Raw genomic sequence first — 24,573 nt, forward strand, 5'->3', positions numbered from 1 at the left:
TCCCTCCTGCCTAGGAGACACATCACAGAAGCTACGTCCCTACAGACTCAGCAGCAGCTCCACTGAAGTGGCTCCTCTCACCCAGACTTTGTGTGTTGCTTATAGGACCTCAGCCATGGGCCTTGTGAATCTCCCAGATTTTGCAAGCTTCCTGAGTCTCCTGAGGCTCCTCCCTCCTCCCGGGAGGATATGTTTCAATTTAGTGCAAGCAGCTAGACATGGACCCCAGGGCTCACTTGGCAAACGCTCTACCAATGAGCCACAGTCCACCTTGTTCTTGGTATTTTTTTCCCTTTCTTGCTGGTTTACTGAATATTGGGAGTTGTTTTTCATAGCCAACTTCTTTTAAAGAGAAAAATTAACCTAAAGTCTGCCCCCATTCACAGGAAACCCCTCATTCTACCTCCAGTCAACTCAGACAGAAGACATCAACGGTTTATACCTCAAACCCAGAAGACCCCGACCCTTACCTCACTTCAAATTAGATCCTAGACGCCTCTCTTGCCTATGATGATCTCTATGATTCTGACACCTCTCTTGCCTATGCTGATCTCTATGATTCTTTTCTCTCCAGATTCTTTTTTTTTTTTTTTTTTTTGGTTTTTCGAGGCAGGGTTTCTCTGTTTCCTTGGCTGTCCTGGAACTCACTCTGTAGACCAGGCTGGCCTCGAACTCAGAAATCCGCCTGCCTCTGCCTCCTGAGTGCTGGGATTAAAGGCGTGCGCCACCACGCCCGGCTCTCTCCAGATTCTTTTTCCACTTCTGTGAGTCTCTCTTACTGCCATGTTGCTGCGCTTTTGACTTCCAGTGCTCCCTTGAGCTGTATGAACACCTTACGCTGTGCTCCAGGCTTCCAGAGCCACCTCTTTGTGGCTCACGTACATGATGTCTACTCAAGTCAGGGTGCCCCCAATCCATGATGGGGTTCTCATGTCTCTCCGCCCATACACATCCTTCCTACACTAGGTACCAGTTATCTGTGTCAAGTTACCCAGGAGTCCTACCAGGCAATCCTCTCCCTCACATGCCACATCAACCAATCTTGCCTCTACCTCTTGAATCCATTTCCCTGTTGGCTGTTGCTGCCTGGAGTCTGCTCTTCTTCCTCTCCTGTCTAGGCTATCGAAACAGCCTCCTCTCAGGCTCCTTGTTGTCAGCGTTCCCATGATTTGACTTCTGTATCAAGTTTTAGTTTATTTGGATTAGCAAAGTGGTCCTCTTTTAAAAAAAAATTAAAAAAAGATGTATTTTATGAGCATGTATGAGCATGTATGAGCTTGTATGCATGTATGTGTATCACATGGGTGCCTGGTACCTGATGAAGCCAGAGAAGGAATTGGATCTCCCATAATTATATTACAAGTGGATGTGAGCTACCAGATGTGTGTGTTTGGAACTGAACCTGGATCCTTTGCAAGAAAAAAAATTACTCTTAACTACTGAGCCACCTTCCTAACCCTGTTCCATACACAGAGACCTGTATGTCTGAGGAGCCCTGGTCATCCAAGAATCAACTGTAGCATGGCCTGTTCCCGGTCACACCTAACTCTTCAGCTGTTTCCTGTAGGGTGGAGTCCCCCAAGTCTCTGCCCCAGTGAGTCTGACTCTGTGGCTTGTGCCACAGTGTCCCCAAGTCATTATTGTCTTTCTTTCACGCTTGTCTGCCTAGGAGGACAAGCTTCATGAAATCCAGGAACCAAGATTCAGCCATGTATATATGTTGTGTCTGGTATACTTTGGCACTCCATACGTGCTCATAGAATAGAGGACTGGCTGCTGCCTGGGGCTCAGCTCTGTAGGGAAACCGAGATGAGTCCTCGCCATGGTGTCTCGGTGCCTTGTGACCAGGATGGAAGCAGTAACACTGTGTGACCTAGCCCCTGGAGCACAGGGAGAAAGGGCTTTTTTTCTAGGAGAATGACTTCTAGGAGGTCCGAGGGATTGTATAAAAAAGGGGCACAATAGTGGAGAAGTTCATAGGGTGTGGAGGGAATCGAGCCTGCAGTTTAAAGAACTAACAGAGTGTCTTAGTTAGTTAGGGTTTACTTCTGTGAACAGACACCATGACCAAGGCAACTCTTATAAAGGACAACATGTAATTGGGCTTACAGGTTCAGAGATTTAGTCCAATATCATCAAGCAGAGCATGACAGCATCCAGGTAAGGCATGGGGCAGGAGGAGCTGAGAGTTCTACATCTTCACCTGAAGGCTGATAGCAGAACATTGGCTTCCAGGCAGCTAGGATGAGGGTCTTATGGCCCACACTTTCAGTGACAGACCTACTCCAACAGGGCCACACCTTCTAATAGTGCCACTTGACAGGCACTTCACATGTACAAACCATCACACAGGGGCTGTGGAGAGAGGGAAGGAGGATGAGACAGGGAAAGGTTGATAAACGGGAGGATGTTCCAGCTAGATAAAGAGAAGTTTCAGTGTGTTGCTGCACAAGGAAGTGACTATAGATAATGAGAATTTCTACAGTCCAGAAAAGCCAAGGGAACAGTGTCTAAAGGCTTTACAGTCAAGACAGGATGTCTAAGAAGATATGCTTACCCTGACTTGGTCATACACAGTATATGTGTATACACGAATGTCACATGACACCACAAAATACAAGCACTTTTTTTTATTAAGGCCACATGGCTGAGTCTTTAGCCATGGTGAGGAGCTCTAGAAAGAGGTGTTCTTGGGCCTGGTCACAGAAAGGAGCAAAGGATCATGGGTGTGAGGCAGACAGTGTGCCTCCCTGAAGCTCAGGGCCTAAGAGGGAAGGTAGATAGATGCCTCACCTAGGAGCTCTGACTGGACAAGATATCTCACACCCTCACCACAGGGTGTGAGAAACAGAATTATTCCTTCTCCCCACCCCAGCAAATCTCATTTTTCATCTTCAGCTTGGTTCTTGGGAAAGCATGAGATGCTGCGGTTTTGAACAAAGTGCAAGAGCAGTGAGTGGGGCTGTGGTTTTAACAACCGATTACAGGCAAGCATGGGCAAGTCGCACCTTCTCTAAGTCTCCTCGACTGCAAGCAGGGCCCACTTGGACAGGGCTCAGCTGCTCCACAGGGCGGTAGGGAAGACAAAGCTTTGATAACCAGGGCAGCTACTCTCTTTACGTGGATACCTTTCTGTGCCTTACATACAATATCCTAACCAGTTCTCGCAGTGTCCCTCTGAGATCTCATACAAATGAGTGAATTCAGGTTTAGGGAAGTCAAAACCTCTTGCCCTAAGTTTCAGACAAGCAGGCAGTGCGTGTGCTGATCTGGGGACCTAGCACAGAGGTCCTTGTTCTCTGTGCTCAGGCTGATCTTCCTCCTGCGCAGAGGTAAAGTATCTCTAGACTCCCTCTGTGAACCCAAGGCATATGGAAAGATAACCTCAGAGGGTGCTCAGTGTCCCCCCCTCCCCAATTACAGGGGTACTGGCCGCACAGAATTAACAAGTAGCCCTTCAAAACGTGTGGATGTCATTTTACTTGGAAGCCAGATCTAACATAACCAAGTTCTCATTACTAAGCAGGTACACCTGTCACCTCAAACCTCTGCAGAGGCAGGGGAATCAGGGATTCAAGGCCATTCTCCTGTGTATAATAAGCTCACAGCCAGCCTGGACTACATGACACCCTTTTTCAAAACAAATAAAAGGCCTGAGTGGGTGGTAGCACTCACCTTTAATCCCAGCTCCTGGGAGGCAGAGGCAGGGGGAATCTCTGTGAGTTCGAGGCCAGCCTGGTCTACAAAAAAAAAATATCTTAAAAAAAATGAAAAACAAACAAATAAAAGAGCAGGAAGAAAGAAGGACGGAAGGACTTGGATTCATACTGGATCAGGGAGGGCCCTGAAAAATGACCATTGCTATTCTGATGACAGATAATTTGTATTTGTTAGCACTATATGCATATGTGTAAAGGTGTGCTAGCTCACTCACATATACACACATGGAGACCAGAGGTCAACAGTGGTCATCTTCCTTTATTGATCTTCACCCTATCTCTCTATCCATCCATCCATCATCTATCTATCATCTATTGTCTACCTTCTACCTATCTATCCATCCATCTCTCTATCCATCCGTCTGTCTGTCTGTCTGTCTGTCATCTGTCTGGGGGTAAAGGCATGCATGTCCCGATGCACATGTAGGACTCAGAAGACAACCTGTGGGAGTCTGTTCTCTGTGTCAACTCCAGTCATCAGGCTTGGCAACCAGCACCTTTACCTGCTAAGCTATCTTGTTGGCCCACCACCTTACCTTGAACAGATCTTTGTTGAACTTGAAGCTTGGTTGGCCAGTGAGACTCTGGGATCTGCTTGTTCCTGCCCTCCTACTGCTAGGGCCCACAGATGTGAGCTGTACACCTACCTGTTTTCTATCTGGGTGCTGGAGATCTGGACTTGGGTCCTTGTAGTAACACAGCGGGCACTTTACCGACTAAGCCATCTCCCCAGACTTGGATGTGGAGACACAGGCTGGGAGAGAAGACTGCCATGTGAAGATGGGGCACCAAGGATTCTGGGAACTACCGGAAGCTCAAAGGGGAGGAGTCATTTCTGAAGAGTTTGATGGAACGTGGCCAAGTGATTTTGGGTTTCTAAGCTTCAGAGCAAACACAGAATAAATTTTTTATGTAATGCCAACTTTGGTCCAGTGGCCCTCAGTACTGTTGGACCACAGCTGGGGGCCTAAAGGAGGCCAGATACAGCATAGTTGGGTAGACCAGTAAGACAGACTTGGGGAATAGGCTACTTTTGGGGGGCAGGGCATGATTGAGGGTAAAAAGAATAAAAATGGTGGTGTTTATTTACCCAGCTATGCACTAAGCACCAGTTTGACTTTCTACTTATATGTGTTTGTGTGTTGTCCCTGGGGAATGAGGCCAGAAGTCCTGTTTTCCTTGGGTTCTTTGTGTTGGAGACAATTATAAGGTAAGATGTCAGAACAGTGCCCCCCCCCCCCGTTTGTTTGTTGGTTGGTTTGGGTTGTTTGTTTGTTTGTTTTTGAGACAGGTTTCTCTGAGTAGTCCTGGCTCTTCTGGGACTCACTCTGTAGACCACACTGTCCCAGAACTCAAGAGATCTACCTGCCTCTCCTCCCTCCTTCTTGACGGTCTTCTCTATCCCTTGGTCTCACACATGAAACTATCTATGACTTTGAAAGGCTAAGATGTTGCCTGTTTTCTCCTAGTTGGTTATCAGAAGCAGAATACAGATCCCAAAGTCTCTTGTGAGCTCTTCAGAAAGATATGGGATCATTTGCCTTTTATAAGTATTTCCTACTAAATTTGAAAGTAATGTTTATCTGGAAACTATTTAGAAACTACCGGAATACTTAAAGGAGAAATAAAAAATTATTTCGGCCTGCCTCTGTGGCACACACACCTTTAGACCCAGCACTTGAGAAGCAGAAACTGGCAGTTCTCAGTGAGTTTGAGGCCAGCCTGGACAACATAATAAGACCCTGTCTCAAAAACAAACTGAAAACCCTAGTAGTAATATTGAGTAATATCGTTCCCTTTTCTCCTATGCATACATGCATACATATCATCCACAAAAACTTATTGTAAAGGTTGGTGTTTGCATTTTCATTTAACATGGAGTAACATTTCCTCGCGCCATTAGTTTTTGTAAACCGATTTTTAATCGCTAGTGCCCCTTCACATGAGTGAGCCACAGTTTATCTAAGCTTCTATGATTGCTTCTCTAGTTTCCAGCTTTTTCCAATGATAAATAAGCAAGGGAACATTTTGCGTAAATATTTAGCCTCATTATTTCCTGAAGACAGACAGGAGGAAATGCCGGGCAAATGCAATGCGTTTTGTGAAGCTGTCTGATAGGTGCTGTCACATTGTTTCCCAAAATGGTTCTACCTGGCCAGCACCCTCACCAAGGCTGTCAGCCGTGCCAGCCTAGCTACATTTCGAAAACACAGACGCTCGCACAGGTAGTTGTGTCCAGCTCGCTGCAGCGGGAGGGAACCTCGAGGGGACGCCGGTCAGGAGACTCTGGCGACTAACCCAGCGGGACTCAACGGGCCGGAGGGTCGGGGCTGGGGGAAGGAAGGAGGACAGGCGCCGGCGCCGGCTCCGTCACTCCGCGGAGGGAGGAGGGAGACGGTCGGTCGGCGGACCCGGCCTCCCCCGCTTTCGGCTCAGCTCCGCACGGGTGCGCGAGGTTGGCCGAGGCGAGAGCCTCCGCCCCTTTAACAGGGACCCTCCCCTTTAAGGCGGGCGCACGCGCGCACCCGGCCCCGCCCTTCGGGGGCGCGCGCGGCGGCGGCCGCACCGGCTCCCGGGAGCTCACGTGCCGGCGCGGAGCGAAGGAGCCGGGCGCGCGCGTGCGGGCGGGAGGAGGGAGGGAGGGAGGGAGAGAGGCGCCGGGGGCGCGCGCGCGCGCTGGGCGCTGCTGGGCTGCGGCGGCGGTTACTATGGCGGAGTCGGCCGGAGCCTCCTCCTTCTTCCCCCTTGTTGTCCTCCTGCTCGCCGGCAGCGGCGGGTCCGGGCCCCGGGGGATCCAGGGTGAGTCCGGGGCGGGGATGGGGGGGCGGCGCGGGATACAGACGGCCAGGCGAGGCCTCGCACTCGCCGTGGGGCTCGGGCGCGCCCCCTCCCCAGCCGCGCAATATGGCCGGGCGGGGGGCGCGGAGGGCCGGGGTGGCGCTGGGTCAGCCTTGGGGACCCGCGCGCTCTTCCAGGCGGAGCCCGACCGGGGCGCCCAGGGGGTCGCGCCTCCTGCACCCTCCGCTCCCAGCCCAGGCTTCCTCGAGATGTGGAGGTCTCTGGCTCCTGCCCTTCAGCACGTCCGTGCGAGGGGGGTTATTCCCTGCCAGCAGATGCTTCTGGGGGCGCCTTTTCTCCCGCCAAGATTGTGGGGTTCGGCGATGGGGGGTTTGTTTCTCCGATGTGTTCTGTTGCCGAGAGCCTATGCGTACCCTAGGCTAGAAGGGTAGGGGTCTCTAAGCCTCCCTTCATCATGGGGTGCCCCTACCCTCTTTCCCCTGCCACCCTGATGGTCTAGGCACCGGAGTCACATTCCCCCTTCTTTCGCTCAGCTCCTTGGGTTCTGCAGGGCACCCCCCTCCCACCCACCTCGGATATCCATGCTTGTAGACGCTGTTTGGAGGAAATGGGGCGAGCAGGCCCCTAAACCTTTTTGGAGATTGGCCTCAGAGCCACTCCAACCCTGTGAAAACCTAGTTCCCCAGCTGTTAATCTGAATCTAGGTGTGTTTGCATGCCTCCTCACCTCCCCCACCCCGCCCCAGGGGGCCCATTCAGTTAATCACTCCGAGGATGCTTTTCAGGTGAGATCCTGGAAACTGCTTCCAACCCCCCCCCCCAATTATTTAAAGACCCCCACGGTTGGACCGTCTCCCTGGCCCTTGGTCAGTACTTTTGCCTTAACACACAGTACCTCCTCCCGGCACCCACCCTCCACACACACCCCTTACCTTCCAGCCTTAAGGGCCTTGTGTGGCCAGGCCCACCCCCACCTTTCCCACTACAGAGGTGGAGACGTTTCTGTGGGACACTACACCGTCTGTGTTGTTTATGAGGCTTGTGAGGCTGGGAAGAGCCCGTGAAACCCTAAAATATTTCATCTGGTAGTATTCTCAAATGTGCTTTGGCATTGGGGTTGCAGAAGAAGGTTATATTTGGCAGTTGCATCAAAGTGATTATTGACCCACAGATGGGTATGGTGAGACAATTAGGGGTTGTATTTGCTGCTCCCATTGTACAAAGCCTTCTGCTTTGGCTTCTCAGCCGCCCCCAACCTTCCAGCAATGGAAGTTCGTGTGTGTGTGTGTGTGTGTGTGTGTGTGTGTCTCTGTCTGTCTGTCTGTCTATATCTGTCTGTCTCTGTCTGTCTGTGGCTCTAATCTGCACACACACACACACACACACACACACACACACACACACGATGCTCAGGTGGGTCTTGGTTTAGTAACGCAGACCCTCAGTAGAAGACACCATGCTACTTTGGAGTCTCAAAACCAAGCTCACTACCCCCAGCTTTGATGTGTTCTCCCAGAGTGGCGGGGCTTGTGCGGCTTGTGCGGGCGGCTGGGTCTTTGTTCACTGGCTAGTGCTTCTGCTAGGCACTGTGCTGAGTTCCCTGTGTTGCTGCTGCTCTGTCACAGGTAACTGAGCGGTGGCAGAGACTAGTAAACCCTGCTGAAGGTGGATGTACAGCCTTCTGTTTGTGGGGAGAGAGTGATTTTTATAAATAAGAATGTTCTCTGGGGCTTGCGGGCCATGTTTTGGGATCTGTGACAGTGCTGTTTCCCTAGTAGGGTGGTAAAAATAAGGACATTCCGTCTTCAGGTTTGTCATGTTATGTGTGTATAAATAAATCTCTAAGTCCCTCCAGTGAAATTCATATCCTGCCTCTAACATCTCCAAGATTTTGAAACAGTCAGTTCCCTGCTGATTTGGTGTCTGTCTGTGGGCTTGCCTTGTTGCTAGCATAGTTAAGAATGTTTAATTGGTAATCCAACTGGTTCTGAACACGGTTTGTTTGTGTATCCTCCCTAAAGTGGATGTTTGTTGGGGTGACAGTGGGTGGGTATAACTGGGACTTGGGTTCTTTTTTTGGTAAATGGGATATTTGGTTGTGTGTCCAGCAAACATTCTCCAAGGCCTTCAAACTTCTTGGCCAGACACTGCAGTTTTTTCCGGGATACATCTAGTTGCCAATAGTGCATGCTACAGAGACCACTGTTGCAAAAGTCTTAAAGTCGGACGTCACTTCTGGGAAAGTAGAGGCTGGGATAACAAGAAGTTGATTTTTTCCCCTCCCCTGCATTTCCTATACAGAGCTCGTCTGTGGGCTGGAGAAGTGACAGACCAAGGCAGTTCTCAGGCCTGGTATGTGAACACCATGTGAGGGCAGCAAGAGATAGGTGTCTACTAATTCATCAAGACTGGGGCTTAGTAAAAAGCCAGGACAAGGAGGAGGATTTTTCCCTGGAAACAGCATCCACTGGGTAGATGGTGTGTTTTAAGACCTGTCTTAGGAATCTTAACTAGTGTTATAAAATGTAAAATTAAGTTAGTAGCAGGAGAACAAGACATTCATGTTTTAAAGACAATCGCAGCAAGAGAGGCATCTGAGGTTCTGATAGGAACATTTTGCATTTCTATGAACAGCTTCATTGAGTGGGTTTGGACTTGAGGTGCGGGAGGTGGGGGGAGTGAACTCCTGTGGAGGGGCAGGGAGCCTCTGATTAGTTTGTTCAAACAGCTCCTGGGCAGATGTGATAAAGCACATTAAAATGGCTACTCTGGGTAAAGGTTAGAACCAGATGGAGGGAGGAGGCTGTGCTCAGGGAACTTTGTTTCATACAGGTTGCCCTTGAACAAGTAACTTAACCTGTTACTGCCTCAACTGTCCCTCTGGAAATGAGAAAATACCGTGTGTCGCGCCGATTGGGACATTTGTGAGGCTGGCTGACTGATAGGCCTTTGGCACGGAGGTATTTTTAGACATGGTTTCTGAGTTCACTGAATAAGCAATGTTGGGTTACTTTTTATCTTATGGGCAGAATAACATACTTTGATTGATAGACACGCCACATGTCAGTGTGGCTCGTTTCTGATTTTGCTTTTTAGTAGCCAGGGTTCAGATTTCCTCCAGATAATTTCTGCCCTTGGCAGGCTTTTTCCTCACCCACCAGCAGCATACCTGATCTAATGGAAGGCAGGCTGGAGGAGTGACCTGCTTTAGGCTTTATTGGTTGGCAATGTTATGCAACTCTGGGTGTGTTTATGGTACTATGTAAATGTTACATAAGAACATGGAGGCTGAGAGGTGGCCAGAACTTGGCTGTGAACACAGGGAGGTTAGACGGAAGGAAGGCTCCGTCCAGAAAGCCCTTGCGAGTCTTCAGGCAGGGGGGAGAAGCTGCACTGTATTTTCCTCTAGAAACCCTCTCAAATGATTGTGCCTTTCAGGGGACTGCTGTGTTATAAATAGGTTGATTCTCCACCGGTGAGCTAATTGTAACCTTGCTACCATTTAAGAATCAGTAGAGAGGAGGAGGGAGAGGAGAGAGGAGAGGAGAGGGGAGGGCAGGGCAGGGGAGGGGAGGGGAGGGAGACCCGCGCTGTCACTTTCAGCGTGTCCTGTCAAGGAGGCTGCTTGTTGCATCTGGGAACATGAGTTAGTTGCTTTGCAGTCTGTTCTCATAAGTGCCCAGGAGTACAGGGTGCTGTGTGGGAACGGAACCCTCAGCCCAGGGCACTTTTGACTTTCTTTCTTTTTTTGCAAGTTAAATTATAATACTGGTATGGCTGTTGTGTTTTAGTTTTGAAATCTTTGCGTGTTGCTGACGTTCAGCTTGGGACAGCAGTCAACAATAAGTCTGGGATTCCTTCTCTCTGTACTGAGTTCTTATGTTGTCTGTGGGGGGCGTCCACTGCTGTAAGATGGCGTTTTATCCTTTTCCTCTATATTTACAAAAAGATCCTCTTCCTCATCCAGCCTACAGTGCTGGACCAGCTGCGGGCACTCTCAGCGGTCAGTCCCACCTAGACTAGGCATTCATTCACAGCCTTAGAGTATATGCTCTTGGCCAGTCTAACTGGCATTTCTCTCAGCTTGTGCCATGGAGAGTCCAGTTTGAATACCGGGCTCTCTGTTTCTGCTCATCTCAGTGTTTCTACCCTGTGTGTGGCTTACCATGAGCTTGGACTCCAGAGACGCCATCTTCACTCTCTTCTGCTGTGTACCTGTTGGCTTCCATCAGGATAAGGGGACAGGTACATGGGTGGTCCTGCAGAGCAGCCTCCTTAACCTTGCTTAGAGCCACCAAAGTTTGATTTAGCGGTGAGTTCTCCATCCCCGCAGATCCTACCCATGCTGCCCGTCTCTACTCAGGCCTTGTGGCCATCCTTCCCATTTCCGTCTCTCTGTCCAGTCTCAAGCTTGTGTCTGCCTCACTGAATCCTCTGGGTTTGACATAATGAAAATGACAAGTGTCCCGTGGCCTCTGAAGCCTACCTGGTTACATATAGGGGATGCCTTTGTTCATTCAGTTGGATATATGCCTAGAACAGCTTCTGGCATGAGGACATAACACTGAATGAGAGGAACAAAAGTTCCCAAAGCCCTGCTGTTGTGGAACTTAAAATCACAGTGGCTTAAATGCAACCTAAGTAAACACGGTTCCCATCCGTCCTCTGCTTTATTCATCCTCTGTAAACCTCGGAGACGGCTTGGTAGTTTGGTCTGTAAGTTGGCCACAGACACTGCTGACCAATAATATGAGCCGTTGCTCCTCTAGGAAGTACAGGGCTAGTTCCTGCAAGCCTCTGATGAGAGGTTTCATCAGTTGATCAGCAGATAACCCTGTTTCTGTGTGAAGACCCCTATTTAATACATAGTGTTGGTTCACACCGTGAAACTCAAGCAAGAGCAGTGCTCTACCTCTTGTCTGAATCAAGCTCCCAAACACACCGTTCTCCCCAAGGCATTACTGTCTTCTTGTGCTTGGGAACACCAGATATCACTTCAGCACTATGCTTGGAGACTGTTCTACATAGCAAAACCATCAACAAAAAGCATGGCGCTAAGTAGACTGCCAAGAGGACTTGTGTTTACCGTAGGAGAACCTAAATGGGGAGCGAGTGTCACCTTGACCGACCTCCAGTGGGAGCGCGTGTACTGAGCTTGCTCAGGTCTTACTGTTGTGTGCATATATCCTCCAATGGCTGGAAAGGATTTTGAGCATTGTGTTTTGGGGTTTCATGTAACTTTTAGCAAGCAGGCAAATTCATTTGCATGCAATCTGAATAATGGAGATCAATTTCAGTAGTTAAACAAATGTCCTAGAAGTAAATTGTATCATGTAGAATTTTAAGAACTCCTTTTTGTGTGCTTGTGTCTGGTGTGTGTACATGTGTGAGCTGCCACACTTGGTCATGCCTATATGGAGGCCAGAGATCGATGTCGAGTGTTTTTCCCAGTCATTGTCCACCATATTTTTGGAGACAGGGTATCTTGGATAGACTAGCTAGCCAGCAAGCCCACAGGACCTGGCTGCCCCCCCACCCCCCACCGCCACATCCTCTCCCAGTCCTTGGATTACAGATGTGTGCCTCCACACCTGGCTTGTATACGGGTGCTGGGGTCTGACCTCAGTTTCTCTCGTTCACACAGGGAGAAGTTTGACTATCTCCCTAGTCCCTAAGGTCCCTAATGGTGCCACTGCATCTGGACATTTTATTGGTTTTTGGCAATGCTGGGGCTGGAACCCCAGAATTGTATAATACACACAGCTAGAAGTCCTCTAAGTAGATAGACATATACATGTTGAATATGTTTGGGTGATCCAGAGATTCCTTTAGCACATACTCAGTGAGCACCTTCCATACACTGGGCATTGGCGTGGCTGCGAGGGACATAGCTGCCTTTCTTCAGAATGCCCACCTTGTGCCAAATGAGACGGACATAGACAGCAGAGAAGAGGGTTGTGCTTTTGGCAGCCATGCTGTTTCCCACGCAGAGCCCTGGAATCTGATGTCTCTCCACTTGTACCCAGGCACTCAGTCTAACAGTGGTGTAGTTGGTCCTACCGCCTAGGGATTTGACAGATAGGTCTCAGTCTGTTGATATTCAGGTAAGTGGGCTTGATATAATTGAACTTGCCCTTTAAAGCTTATTCTCAGTCCATTGCAGAAAGGAAGTCAGTGATGTTCCCACTGGCTTAGAAGCAAGTGAACACCCATGTTCTGAGCTTCCTGTCCCAACAGACACGTGTGGGCAGACGAGTTGCTGAGAGTGGTCCTCATCTGACAGGAAGAGTAAAACAGTGCTCTGGGTCCTGGTGTTCGCTCGGCAGTGGATTTTGCAAGCAACCATTAAACTTGGAAGGGGACCTCATCTTAGAGAAGCCGACCTTAGCTGGCTCCCGTCTTGCTGTGTGTGGACTTGAGACCTGTAGAGACTGAATAAAGAGTAAAGTGCTTGTGCGCGTGTGGTGACCAGACAGCCGTGGGCACAGCGGAACGATGGGAGAATGCAGAGAAACAGTCCAGGATGTGGCCAGGAGTTCAGCATCCTTTCACTAGGACTTACATAGGAAAGTCTTTTCCGCGGTGTGGTGGCGTGGGGCATGAACCTATCCTCGTAGCCAGGAGGCTGAGGCTGGAGGATCATCTGGAGTCAAAGTTGGAAGTTAAATGGAGGAAACAGGATTTGTGTATTTTCTAGATTAGCTTGGGTTGAATTGAGCTGAGGAGTGTCTTTTTTTTTTTTTTTTTTTTTTTTTTTTTTTTTTTTTTTGGTTTTTCGAGACAGGGTTTCTCTGTATAGCCCTGGCTGTTCTGGAGCTCACTTTGTANACCAGGCTGGCCTCGAACTCAGAAATCTACCTGCCTCTGCCTCCCGAGTGCTGGGATTAAAGGCGTGCGCCACCACGCCCGGCTGAGGAGTGTCTTAAGAATTTGTGGAGGAGCCCCTTCGCCCCAAGTCCTCAGGCATTATCTTGATATGTGTTTGTATATTGCACTTAACACTCAGAGACATAAGATTAAATCAGTTTGTTACTAATGGCCCAGGCATGCCTGGTCCGGAGAAGAAGCAAGAGGTATATCCTTGCCCTTCAGCAGTTTACAGGCAAAGTGACTTTGCTTCTGCCTGTTGGAATTCCAGTGGAACTGCAGGGGTTCAAACCTTCTCATTCACCGGGTGATGGTGGCAGTAAAAGCCACCAATAAAAGTCTAATCTGCTGGAAGTGCAGCTTCCTCCTGCACAGTGCCTCTAGCCTTTGAGACCTCCTTGTTTCTCAGCCTCAGCACTGAGGGCATAGGGAGCTTAGGCAGTGGCCAGCGCCTGGTGCTCTGACTGCTGGGGTCTGCTGGGTTCTAACCCTGCAGTCACCTCTGGCTCCCTCCCCTGCAGGGTTTTACTGTGGAGTGCACTCGCTCTGTCCCCTCTGTCTCCTCTGTCCCTACCCGCTGCTTTCCTATGTTTCCAGGGTCAGCTCTAGGCCCCCAGGTTTGCATGGTCAGTCAGATGTGGCCCTGCTCTTGGGCTTCTTGCTGCCCCTTGTTTCTGGCCGGCCGGGACCTTGGCACTGTTGCTGGCCTTTCAGTGTGGGCCCAGGATGCCTTGTGTTTTTCATGGCCCCATGCCTTCCCTGTTCTTTCTGGTACGCTTCCTCCCTCCTCCCCTCCTCACTGAGTTCCGTGACCCAGGGGATTTTATACTTCTGTGTTTCCCGTGGTCAGCGGTCAGCCGTGCACCTTCCCCTGTGGAGAGGCTGGAGGCTCAGGCCACTTAAGGTTTTGTTCTTCCTGCATTCAGACAACAGGTCCTTCAGCTAGACATCGAACCTTGAGTATTTTAAGTGCTTATATACATTTGATTAATTGAATTCATTTTTCCATCCTCTTGGCAAAATCCTAGGCAAATAATTCCAATTTTGTCTTTCTGTGATTTTTAAAAAATATATATTTTTACTTTTTAAAGTATGGGTGTTTTGACTGCATGTATGTATATGTACTGCACGTGTGTTAGAGACCAGAAGAGGTCGTCAGATCCCCTGGAACCAGAGTAATGGATGGTTGTGAGCTGCCTCGTGGGTGCTGGGAAGCAAATGCAGGGCCTGCTCTGCTGAGCAGCCAGGGCTCCTCCCTCCACTGAGCCTGAGCGGCTCTCCCGCCCTGTGTTGTATTTTGTTCTTTTAAATCCCAGTCACTATGGATATTTTTTAATTACTTGGACATAATCTCTCTTTGGTTTCTATTACACATTTATTTTATTGCAGCCAAATGAACTGTGTCTTAGCCCCATTAGTCTCCGTGTCTTAGTTGATTTGTTTGTCTGTTTGTTTCCTCTTCATTACCTGAGTTGCAGGAATCGGTCATCTCTGTAGCTTCTCTCCCACACAAGTGTGAGGGTCACTGCTATCTGCTGACAGTGGAGTACCTGGGTCAGGAAGAGAAGACTCCCCCAACTTTAATGAACCAGAAGTATGTCTGCAAAAACAAACAAACAAATGCCACCTTCTCTGTTTGTTATAAATTAAGGAGAATAAACCAAATTCCTGAAGGAAATTGGTGACAGCTGAGCCTGTGTGTTTAGGCCTAGGAACTTTTGCACACATGCCTTCCTGGTGATGCTGCTTTGGTGCTGTCCCTCCTGTGATGTGCAGGTATTTACCATCAGCCATAAATTAAACTCCAGTGACAGCTCTTTAGCATAAACATCAAACATCTCTTCTGAGTGAGAACAAAGCTTTCATTCTCTGCACCCCAGGCTTAAAGTTGAACTTGTTTAAGCAGCTCTCTGGGGTTGGGTTTGTCTCCGAGTAGACCTGGAAAGGCAGGCTCACAGAACGCAGCAGTGTGGAGCTGCTTTCCAGACACCTCTCTTGTGCAAGCGCCATTCCAAGATCTTTTCCAAGATTTGGAGTTAAATGCCAAGTTTATCAAACGTCTATTGTTAAGTTGGTGGGTTTGCCTCTAATACAGAAACTCACTTTATTACACCGGTTGCTCACCCCCACTCCCATCTCCACCCCATAAGTGCTTTTCCACTCTCCTTGTCTCCCAGTACTCAGGAGGAGGCTGGAGAGGAGGACTAATTCCAGGTCAGTTTGGGCTACATAGCAAGATCACCTTACAAACACAAGTAAGACGGCTCAGCAAGAAAGGTGCTTACACCAGGCCTACCCCCAGGTTTGACGCCTAGGACCCTCGCAGCAGAAGGGAGCACTGACTCCCAGACATGTACTCCTCCTACCCCCACACACAAAGTCAATCAAAAACCTAGTGTTATTACAACACCATAGAAAACGTGCTTGTTCCCTAGTAAGAGAACCATGTAGTTAGTCCAGTAGATCTACCACACACACCAGCAAGCGCACACTCCTAGCCTGATACGGAAAAGAACTAAAATTCTCAAAACTCCCAAATGCCGATCAACTGATGAAGGGGTAAGCAAACTCGGTACATTCAAATAGTGGAATTATTACTCAGCCACAGGAAGGAAACAATTACACATACTACAATATGGATGAATCCTGAAAACACTGTAGAAAAAGGAACCATGTCATGTGTTCCCATCGAGATGACACTTCCAAACATGGGTTTGTGGTTAGAGGTGCTGCTGAGGGAGAGGCTGGTTAATGGATTTTCTTATTAAAGGTTTTCTCTCGGAGTGCTGAACAACTTTTGAGAATTCCACAGTGGTGATTAGATATTGCGGAAGGCTTAAATACCACAGTATACACTTTCCAGTGGTTACAATAAGTCAATCCTGCTATATGTATTATCATTTAAATCTACACACCCAAAGCAAACTGTGTATTGTAACCTCAAATACAAAAACTAAACAAATGTACAAGAAAAAAATTGAAGGCATGGTGCTTTTCCAAGTGTTTCTCCAGGCCCTCCGCCATATCCCAAGTCCCAACAATCTCTGACTCACAGGGAGGGCAACTCGGGTCCTGTCACCTTTTCCTCTGTTCTCTACCTGGCACAGTATCTGGTAAATGCAGGAATACTGAGTTTGACCAACAGTGTTTGTTAAGTCTCAGCCCAGAAAGTTACATGCACGTCTAGATTGTAATGTCATTATTTATTTATGTTAGATTTATTAATTAATGTTGCACACACGTGCACGGTGTGTGTGTGTACCTTATTTGTGCTTGGTGGCCATGGAGATTAGAAGAGGGCATCAGATCCCTTATAGCTGAAGTTACAGATGGTTGTGACCATCATGCAGGCACTGGGAATTGAACCCCTCTACAAGAACAACAAGCGCTTATAAGCACGGAGCCATGTCTCCAGCCATAGTGACACAGGGCTCGCTGTCTAGCCGTGTCTGGTTCAGAGCTTGCTATTTAGACCAGGTAGCCTCACACTCAGGAATCTGCCTGAGAGTCACCTGAGCACTGAGATTAAGAACACGCACTGTTCCTCCCACTCTGTCTCTTTTACTTTTGAAAAAGGATCTCACATATCCCAGGCTAGCCTTGAACTTCCAACTGTCTACCTCTGAGTGGGCATCTGGTTTTAGGTGGTGCCTCTACTCCCCGAGCTCTTCCTCAGAGCCCCTGTGCTGCCATTCTCCCCACTGCTTAAAACGAGACAGTAACTACACATCTAGACAACTGTCAAAATGCTTATGAAAATCTTGAATTGGAGGTCAGAGAGATGACTCAGCTGATTCAAAAGCACTTCTAGCCATCTCTGATGACATGAGTTCAATTCCTGGGACCACAGGGGAAAGAGGTGACTTCAGAGAGTCGTCCTCTGACCTCCACACACACATGCCTTGGAATTTGTACTGCTCCCCTACAAATAAGTAAATTTTAAAAATTAAAAAAAAGAGAGATCAGAATTAGACAATAAAAAAATTATCTGACCCTGAACTGTCTCAAATAGATGTTTGGTTTGCTCAGGAGATAAAAAGGTGGGAAGGCAGTAATTGGGGACTAATTCTGAGTCCCAAAGTTGGAACTATGCTAAGTAGAAAAATCTTGCACCAGCTATTGGCTACCCTTTCCCAAGTTCCATTCCATCTTCATGATCATCAAAATTGAATTTTAAAACAAGACATGAAGTTCTGAGTGCTTACATACAAGACAGTCAGAGGCCACAACGCACTGTGGTATCCAGAAAACTGAGTTGATTTGGTGAAGAGACATTTCTTTTCTGTAGAATATTCTAAGCCCAGATGTTGAAAAGCATTTGATCAGATATATGACTTTATTTCTGGTCTCAATTTCTTTGATGTATACATCTGTCCTTATGTGGTGTTTGATAAGTATGACCTTGTAGAGTAGAAAGTTTGAAATTGGGAAAAGTGAGTTTTCTGAATTGGTTCTTGTATTTCTACCTTCCATGGTTGTCCTGACTCAGGATCCCTTACAATGCTATGTAAATTTTATTGTCAGATTTTCTGTGGGGGAGGGGTGTTGGCACTGTGATTTGATTTATAGTACAAGATATTGGGACGAGGGCAGGTGGGGGGCGGGGCTCAGCAGTTAGCAGTGTGCCCTGCTCTTGCAGAGGCCTGGATTTGGTTCCCAGCATCTGCTTCAGGCTACTCACAATTGCCTGTAACTGCAGCTCCAGGAAATCTGATGCCCTCTGCTGGCTTCTGAAGGTACCTGCACTCATGCGCACACACTAGCACGTGGATACAATTACGCATAATTAAAAATAAAATAAATGCTTAAAAAACATATGTGATAGCCAGGCATAGTAGCTTACAACTTTAATCCCAGCACTCAGGAGGCAGAAGCAAGTGGATCCTCTGTGACTTTGAGGCCAGCCTGGTCTACAGAGTGAGTTCTGGGACAGCCAGAACTACATAATGAGACCCCATCTCAATAGATTAAACAAACATATATGTGTATGGTATTGTATTTCATATATTTTATGTAGAATTTATATGTTGGTGAACAAATTAGGTTCCTATTTTTTGTGTATTTAGTTTGAAAGTTACATCATCTAAGAAACCACTGAGAGTTGTACATCCAAGTAAGTAAGTAGAGAAGATGACTGAGCACCCAGGTCCTGCAGCCTCCTCTCGCTCTCAGGGGAGCTTGCCTTGCTTTTCTCCATTACTGCTCTGTGTCTGGTGTGGCTGCTGTTCTGGGAGGCACCACCAGTCATCCACACAAATATTTTAAAGAAGGAAATGGAGATTGTGTAAAGTAAAACAACCCAGTCACAGAAAAATACACTGGGGCAAGTGGCATGGCCCTGCAAGCCTTATGCTCTGCACACTCACATACATCACACACACACACACACACACACACACACACACCAGATACATACATCACATATGAACACCTCACTCACACATATCACACATATACACCATACATCGCATACACATCACACATAATACATACACACATCACACACAGACGCATCACACACTTACACAGCATACACACCACACACAGACCATATCACGCATCACATACTATTCACAGTCATGTATAACACCTACATCATACATACATCAAATGCACGTGCACACACACTTAGTCAAAAGACAAAGGGCATTAAAAGACCGAAACCTAGCATACAATGTTTAGAATGGCCGTAGTAATTTTTACAGCGACTGGATGTCCTGGGTAATTCTCCAGTGTGCATGACTAGAACTGAGAAGCTCGTAGCAAGTGGGGGCTTTGATAGCAGCACAGTGTGGGGATGCCAAACTGCAGACCTGTGGGGAGGCACAGCAGAAGGAGTGGCCTGGTGGAGACAGGACAACCTGACACAAGATCTCTGCTCACGAGATCTTGTCCTTATATGGACTCACTAGGCTTGGAAGGATGTGATGCCAACCTCTGGCCAGGGTAATGAGGCTGGACAAGCCACAGGATTAGATCAGACATGAATGATTGTAGACAGCAATTATCAAAGCAGAAGCAAGAGAGGAACCGATTTGTAAGGATGGGCATGATGGCTCTTGCCACTGAGTGTGACAACCTGAGTTTGATCCCCTGAGATCCACATGGGAGGGGGCAGAGGTCTGATGCCCTCAGGTTGTCCTCTGTCTTCCACGTGTGCAAGATAGCATGCATGTGCAAGCGCATGCACGCATGCACGCACACACGCATGCACACACACACGAGAGCAGATGTTTTAAAGAACCCATTCTTAAGCCTTAGAACTTCTGAGGAAATGCATTGAATCCAGTCTTTAGTTTTGAGTGGAATCTAGTGGGTGCATAGTGTGCGAGGTGTCTTTGCCAGAGACTGTGCCTTGTGGGCAGTGCTGAGGACACAGTGCTTGCAGTAGGTAGGGTCTGTCACGAAAGGAGACACCTTGAAGAACATGCTGGAACAGACCTGGAGTCCCGGCAGTAGAGGCAGAGGAAGGAGGAGTTGAAGGCTAGCCTAGGCTACATAGCAAGACCCTGTCTTGGAGAGCCAAAAGATGGGAACTAGAGAGTTGGTTCAGGTGTTAAGAGCACTTGCTGTTCTTACAGAGGACCAGGTTCCCAGCGCCCACATTGTGGCTCACAACCATCTGTAACTCCAGGATCAGAAGATCTGACATCTTCTGGCCTCTGTAAGCACCAGGTATATACATGGTATATATACATCCACACAAGCAAACATTCATAAAATAAGAACGAAATCTTAGCAGTCACATGTGAAGCCACCCGCCTCCCTCGCACTCGGCAGGCAGAGGCAGGAGGATCAGGAATTCAAGGCCAGTCTGGGTGGTGGAAGACCCCTCTCAGAGACAGAGAGGGGCAAAAAAAAAAAAAAAGGTAAAACTGAATTGTATACAAATCAGACCTTCAGATCTGAGTTTATAGAACTGCAGAGGTGTGCATACTCAGAGGACACCACTAGGAGTCAGCAAAGCCCAGAATGCGGGCACTCCAGGATAAACCACCTGGCTTCCTTAGCAGGTGACTTTCCTGAAAGTAGTAACATGGGTCTGACAAGTTTAAGAGCTTTTGGCCAAATGCAGTGAAACCGGCTTTTGGTTTAGATTTGAACAAGCCAGCTCTTGGGCATCTTTCACGATAACAGCGCTGACAGGCACTGGGAGGGTTAGGGGCATGGTCAGTTAATTTGAGGAAGTGAGAAAGCCAAGCAGTTTAAGATGTAACTTGTAGAGGATTCTCAGAGCTAGCCTGGGACCAGCTACCCCTGCCCTACGCTTAGAATCCAGGTACAGAGGGCAGATGCTGGGCCAGTCCATTCACACCCCAGAGTATCTGGAGCACCATGGTTTTTCCTCTGTCTTGAAGGATTTCAGCACTGTAGTGATAAATGGCCATTAGATTTATTTTGTGTTGGGGGAGGAGTGCCACAGCAAGTGTTTAGATCAGAGGACAGTTTTCTGGAGTCCGTTCTCTCCTGAGATATGATGTTCCAGAGATCAAACTTGGGTCAGCTTGGGTCATCAGGCTTGGCAGCAGTCATACCTGCTGAGCCTTCTCACCAGCCCAGTGAGAAAACCCACTTTTTGAGTAAATATTTCCTGTGAGTCTACTCATATTCTGTTCTGGAGACACAGGTGAATGAAGCACTGTCTGGTTTTTGGTTTGTTTGTTTGTTTGTGTTTTTAAATAGTACTTCAGCCAGAACACTGATAGTGACCCAGTCCCTCTGTTTGTGAAGAGATGCCAGAGATCTGACTGTAGCACTGGGAGCCACAGTGAAGGCTAAGCCACCAAGGAGAGGTGACTGGAGGGTTTCTCTAAGACTTGGCAACCTAGTGGTTTGGTTGTTTCTAAGAAGGTAAGAATGTCTGAAAAAAGGGTGCTAGGAGACAGAACACAAACTGTCAAAGACCAACGTCTGCACTGGTAGCTGTCTGGAAACCTGACTTTAGAGGCTGAAGCGGGAAAATCCAGGTTCCAGGCTAACTTGTGTCGTGTAAGTTCTATCTTACAACAACAAGAGGGAACTTTCGCTGTATATGCAGACCTGCCTCTTAAAAATAAGATGGGGAGCTACATTGGTGTGCATGGCACAGCTGTCTGCTCAGAAGGCAGAAGGATTAGACTGGAGGAAGCTGCAGGAATACTCGGTGAGATCTTTTGGTCAGAGCATTAAGAATGGATATGACCTGCTGGAGGTAGAATTATGGGGGTTTAACTGGGAAGGTGTCTCCAGTGGTTCTGAGAGTTAGGAATCCTGGGCAGTGTCACAGGGACACTGGAGAACACCATGGGTGCTCTAGGACAACTGGGTTTGTAAGGTTGCTTACCGTTTGTGAGCCCCATACCTTCTCTAAGGCCTTGTTCCACTCTGTCTGCCTCAGCTCTGAGCTGTGTGGAGACCACATAAGAGAGAATGCAGATCACAGAAGAGTGGACTCTTGCTAATGTTATCAGTTGAGCATCACAGCATCGGAGAAAGCCAGCTTCGTGTCTTTGTGTTATCGCTAGTGAACTTACTTAAGTGGCTTCCCTAGCACGCCTGAGGCCCTGGATTCTGAAAATATCAGCCTGTCAGAAAAGCACACCCATCAATACAACCCTGAGAGGTGCCCATAACAAACACCAAAAAGCTGTAGGGAGGTTGGGCGAGGGCCAGGGAAGAAGTGGTAGGCCCTGATGCTGTAGGCTGCTGTTGTTCACACAGTGTATAGTGGGGTTAGAAACTGCAGCGTGGGGGCTGCACAAACCCCGCATGTACTGTCCTGATAGACTGTCCAGTGTCCCTAAGGAGTAATGAATAAACTAAGGACCATGGTCGCTCTACCTTTCAGAGCTAGAGAACTGGTTGTGTTCGTAACCAGTTCTTGGACAGAACAGGCTGCTGTGTAGCGTGCTCCTAACTTTCTGAGGTTTTGGGTATCCCCTGCGAGATCTTGTGGCACTGTGAGTCTAAGGCTCTGTAGTGGTTCCTGGGACTTCCCAGCTGAGCACAGCCTGAGCCTCTGTGTCCTCCTGACACAGGAGGCTGTGTGTGCAGCACACAGCAGCCAGAGTCAGCTCATCCTGGGACTTGGCTTTTCTCAAAACAACCTTTTTCTGAATCAGATTGGCATTCACATCCTACCACAAACCACCTTCTAGTCAGACAGACTGAACCATGCTGTAGCCCTGTTGAGGTGGTTTTGTCTTCAGTTCACTTCTGACTAATTAGACTCATTAATAACAGAGAGTCTGTGCTGGGGAGAGAGGGCTCGTGTGCTGACATCCCCCCGATTTGATTGGCCATTTGATTTATTTTTATATATTTCAAAATGCCGGGGACTGCATGTGTGAGACAGGCCTCTCAACCGCTGACTTGTTCACACAGAGTGAGTTAGTGCCTCTGTGGTAGTCACTGCTCATGCATCATGCTTGCTGATAGAGTAGGGAGTGTTTTAGGTGACTGTGTGGTTGTACACACGTGCAGGTGGCCCTGTGGCAGTACACACATGTGCAGGTGACTGTGTTGTTGTGCACACATGTGCAGGTGGCCCTGTGGCAGTACATGTGTTCAGGTGGCCCTGTGGCAGTACACACAGGTGCAGGTGGCCCTGTGGCAGTACATGTGTGTGAGGTGGCCCTGTGGCTGTGCACAAGTGTGCAGACTTTTGACCTGATGAGTCATGATGAAACATGACAAGAGGCTGCTGTCATTAGCCCGGATTTAGCTTTTCAGAAAGAATTAAATTTAGGATATGAATTTATAGTAAGTTCAGCATATGCTTATAATTTTATTATTGCTTCTTCTGTTTCAGCGAAGAGTATTAGCAGATGAGTGGTGAGTGCACGAGTCTTTAAAGGACACAGCAGACTGACTGAGACAAGTGCTCTGGACCTAGACCAGAGGGAGGAGAGCTTGTAGCTAGCGAGAGCGTGATGTCATCTTTTTCACTTCCTTTTTCCGGTTGATCAGGAGGAAAATGAAGTGCAGAGATAGTTGATGACTTCCTGAAGCCACACAGTCCCACAACCATGCAGCGAGCTAGCAATTTCCTCTGAGACTGTGGCTCACCTCTTCCTAGCCATTGTTAAGAAATATTTTCCTTGTTGGGTTTTTTTTTTCTTTCAATTTTTACATTAAAAGGTTCATATGTAAAGTATATTACTATATGTAATGTTTATATGTTGTGTGAGCCTTATTAACAGTCCTCCTTCACACCAAAAGAGACTGTCACAGTTAGGGTAACTGCATGCTCCAGGTCATGTGGCCAGTATTGGAACTAGCACTTGAGGTTCAGGTCTCTGTGACCTGTTGCTCTGTGATGCCCACTGTCCCTCCTGCTATGGTAGATTCAGATCCTTCCAGGGTGCAGGTATGGCGATGGTTATCTTCACAGTGTGTCTGCTTGGGCTTGCCACTCATCTGTAAAAAGCAAAGGTGAACACAGTGAGGGCGGGATGAGCCTTGCTCAGGGTAGCCACAGCACTTGGCAGGCGCTTGGCTAACTTCCCTCTTGTCTCTGTAAGATAAACGGTGTTTGCTGGTTGGAGAGTGGCAGCCTAGATAGGCTCAGGGACTTGCCTGCCCGCCTGGCCCACTCCTTATCGCAGGCCCACATGGCCCACTTCCCAGCTGATCCTGGGCCCTTCAGCATAGATTTCACCACTTCTGTTCTTTCCTGCCTTACACCAGGCCTGCTTAAGTACTTCCCAAAAATAATGAGCCATGTGTGGGCGTGGTCATTCTCCAGAATGAATCACTGTGAACCAGGCCAGCACCACCAAAGGGGGAACAGCTATCAGGAACCAGAGACTCTCCTCTGCCCCACTAATTGATGGACTCCGAGGTGACTGCTTTTGAAAGGGCCGCTGTGGGTTTGGCCGTATGTCTCACTGGGCTCAGAATAGTCATCTCTTGAAGTTGTTAATTTTCCCTTTCTTGCTTCCCAAAATAGACCCAATGCTGTTGTCTTTGCTGGTCACAACATGGTGCTGAGAGGTGCTCCCTGTGGGGAACCCCTAAGGGACACAAAGGGACTTGTCAAAGGCGCCTTCTTGGATTAGCAGGATTCCAAAGGAAGAAAAGGGGGTCTTGCCAAGTTTTCTGAGGCTTGAATAAATTTTAAGTTCTTAAGAGGAGTAAGACAGAGCCTGGCTTAGTAGCCCAGGCCTGTGATCCCAGCACCGTGGAGACTAGGGATGGAGAGTTCAAGG

The 24,573-nt window shown here is 48.1% G+C and overlaps 1 protein-coding gene across 1 annotated transcript in view; it reads left to right on the forward strand.

Annotated features, from left to right (window-relative positions):
- Window positions 1–6,360: 6,360 nt before the first annotated feature.
- The window catches only part of Acvr1b (activin A receptor type 1B), a 39,031-nt gene continuing 20,818 nt past the window's right edge, over window positions 6,361–24,573 (forward strand). Inside the window, exon 1 of the mRNA XM_021183435.2 lies at window positions 6,361–6,518. Coding sequence (XP_021039094.1) covers window positions 6,428–6,518 — 91 coding nt within the window. The 5' untranslated portion in view covers window positions 6,361–6,427. The remainder of the gene's footprint in view (window positions 6,519–24,573) is intronic.

This window comes from Mus caroli, chromosome 15, assembly GCF_900094665.2.
Source record: "Mus caroli chromosome 15, CAROLI_EIJ_v1.1, whole genome shotgun sequence".
Taxonomy (NCBI): domain Eukaryota; kingdom Metazoa; phylum Chordata; class Mammalia; order Rodentia; family Muridae; genus Mus; species Mus caroli.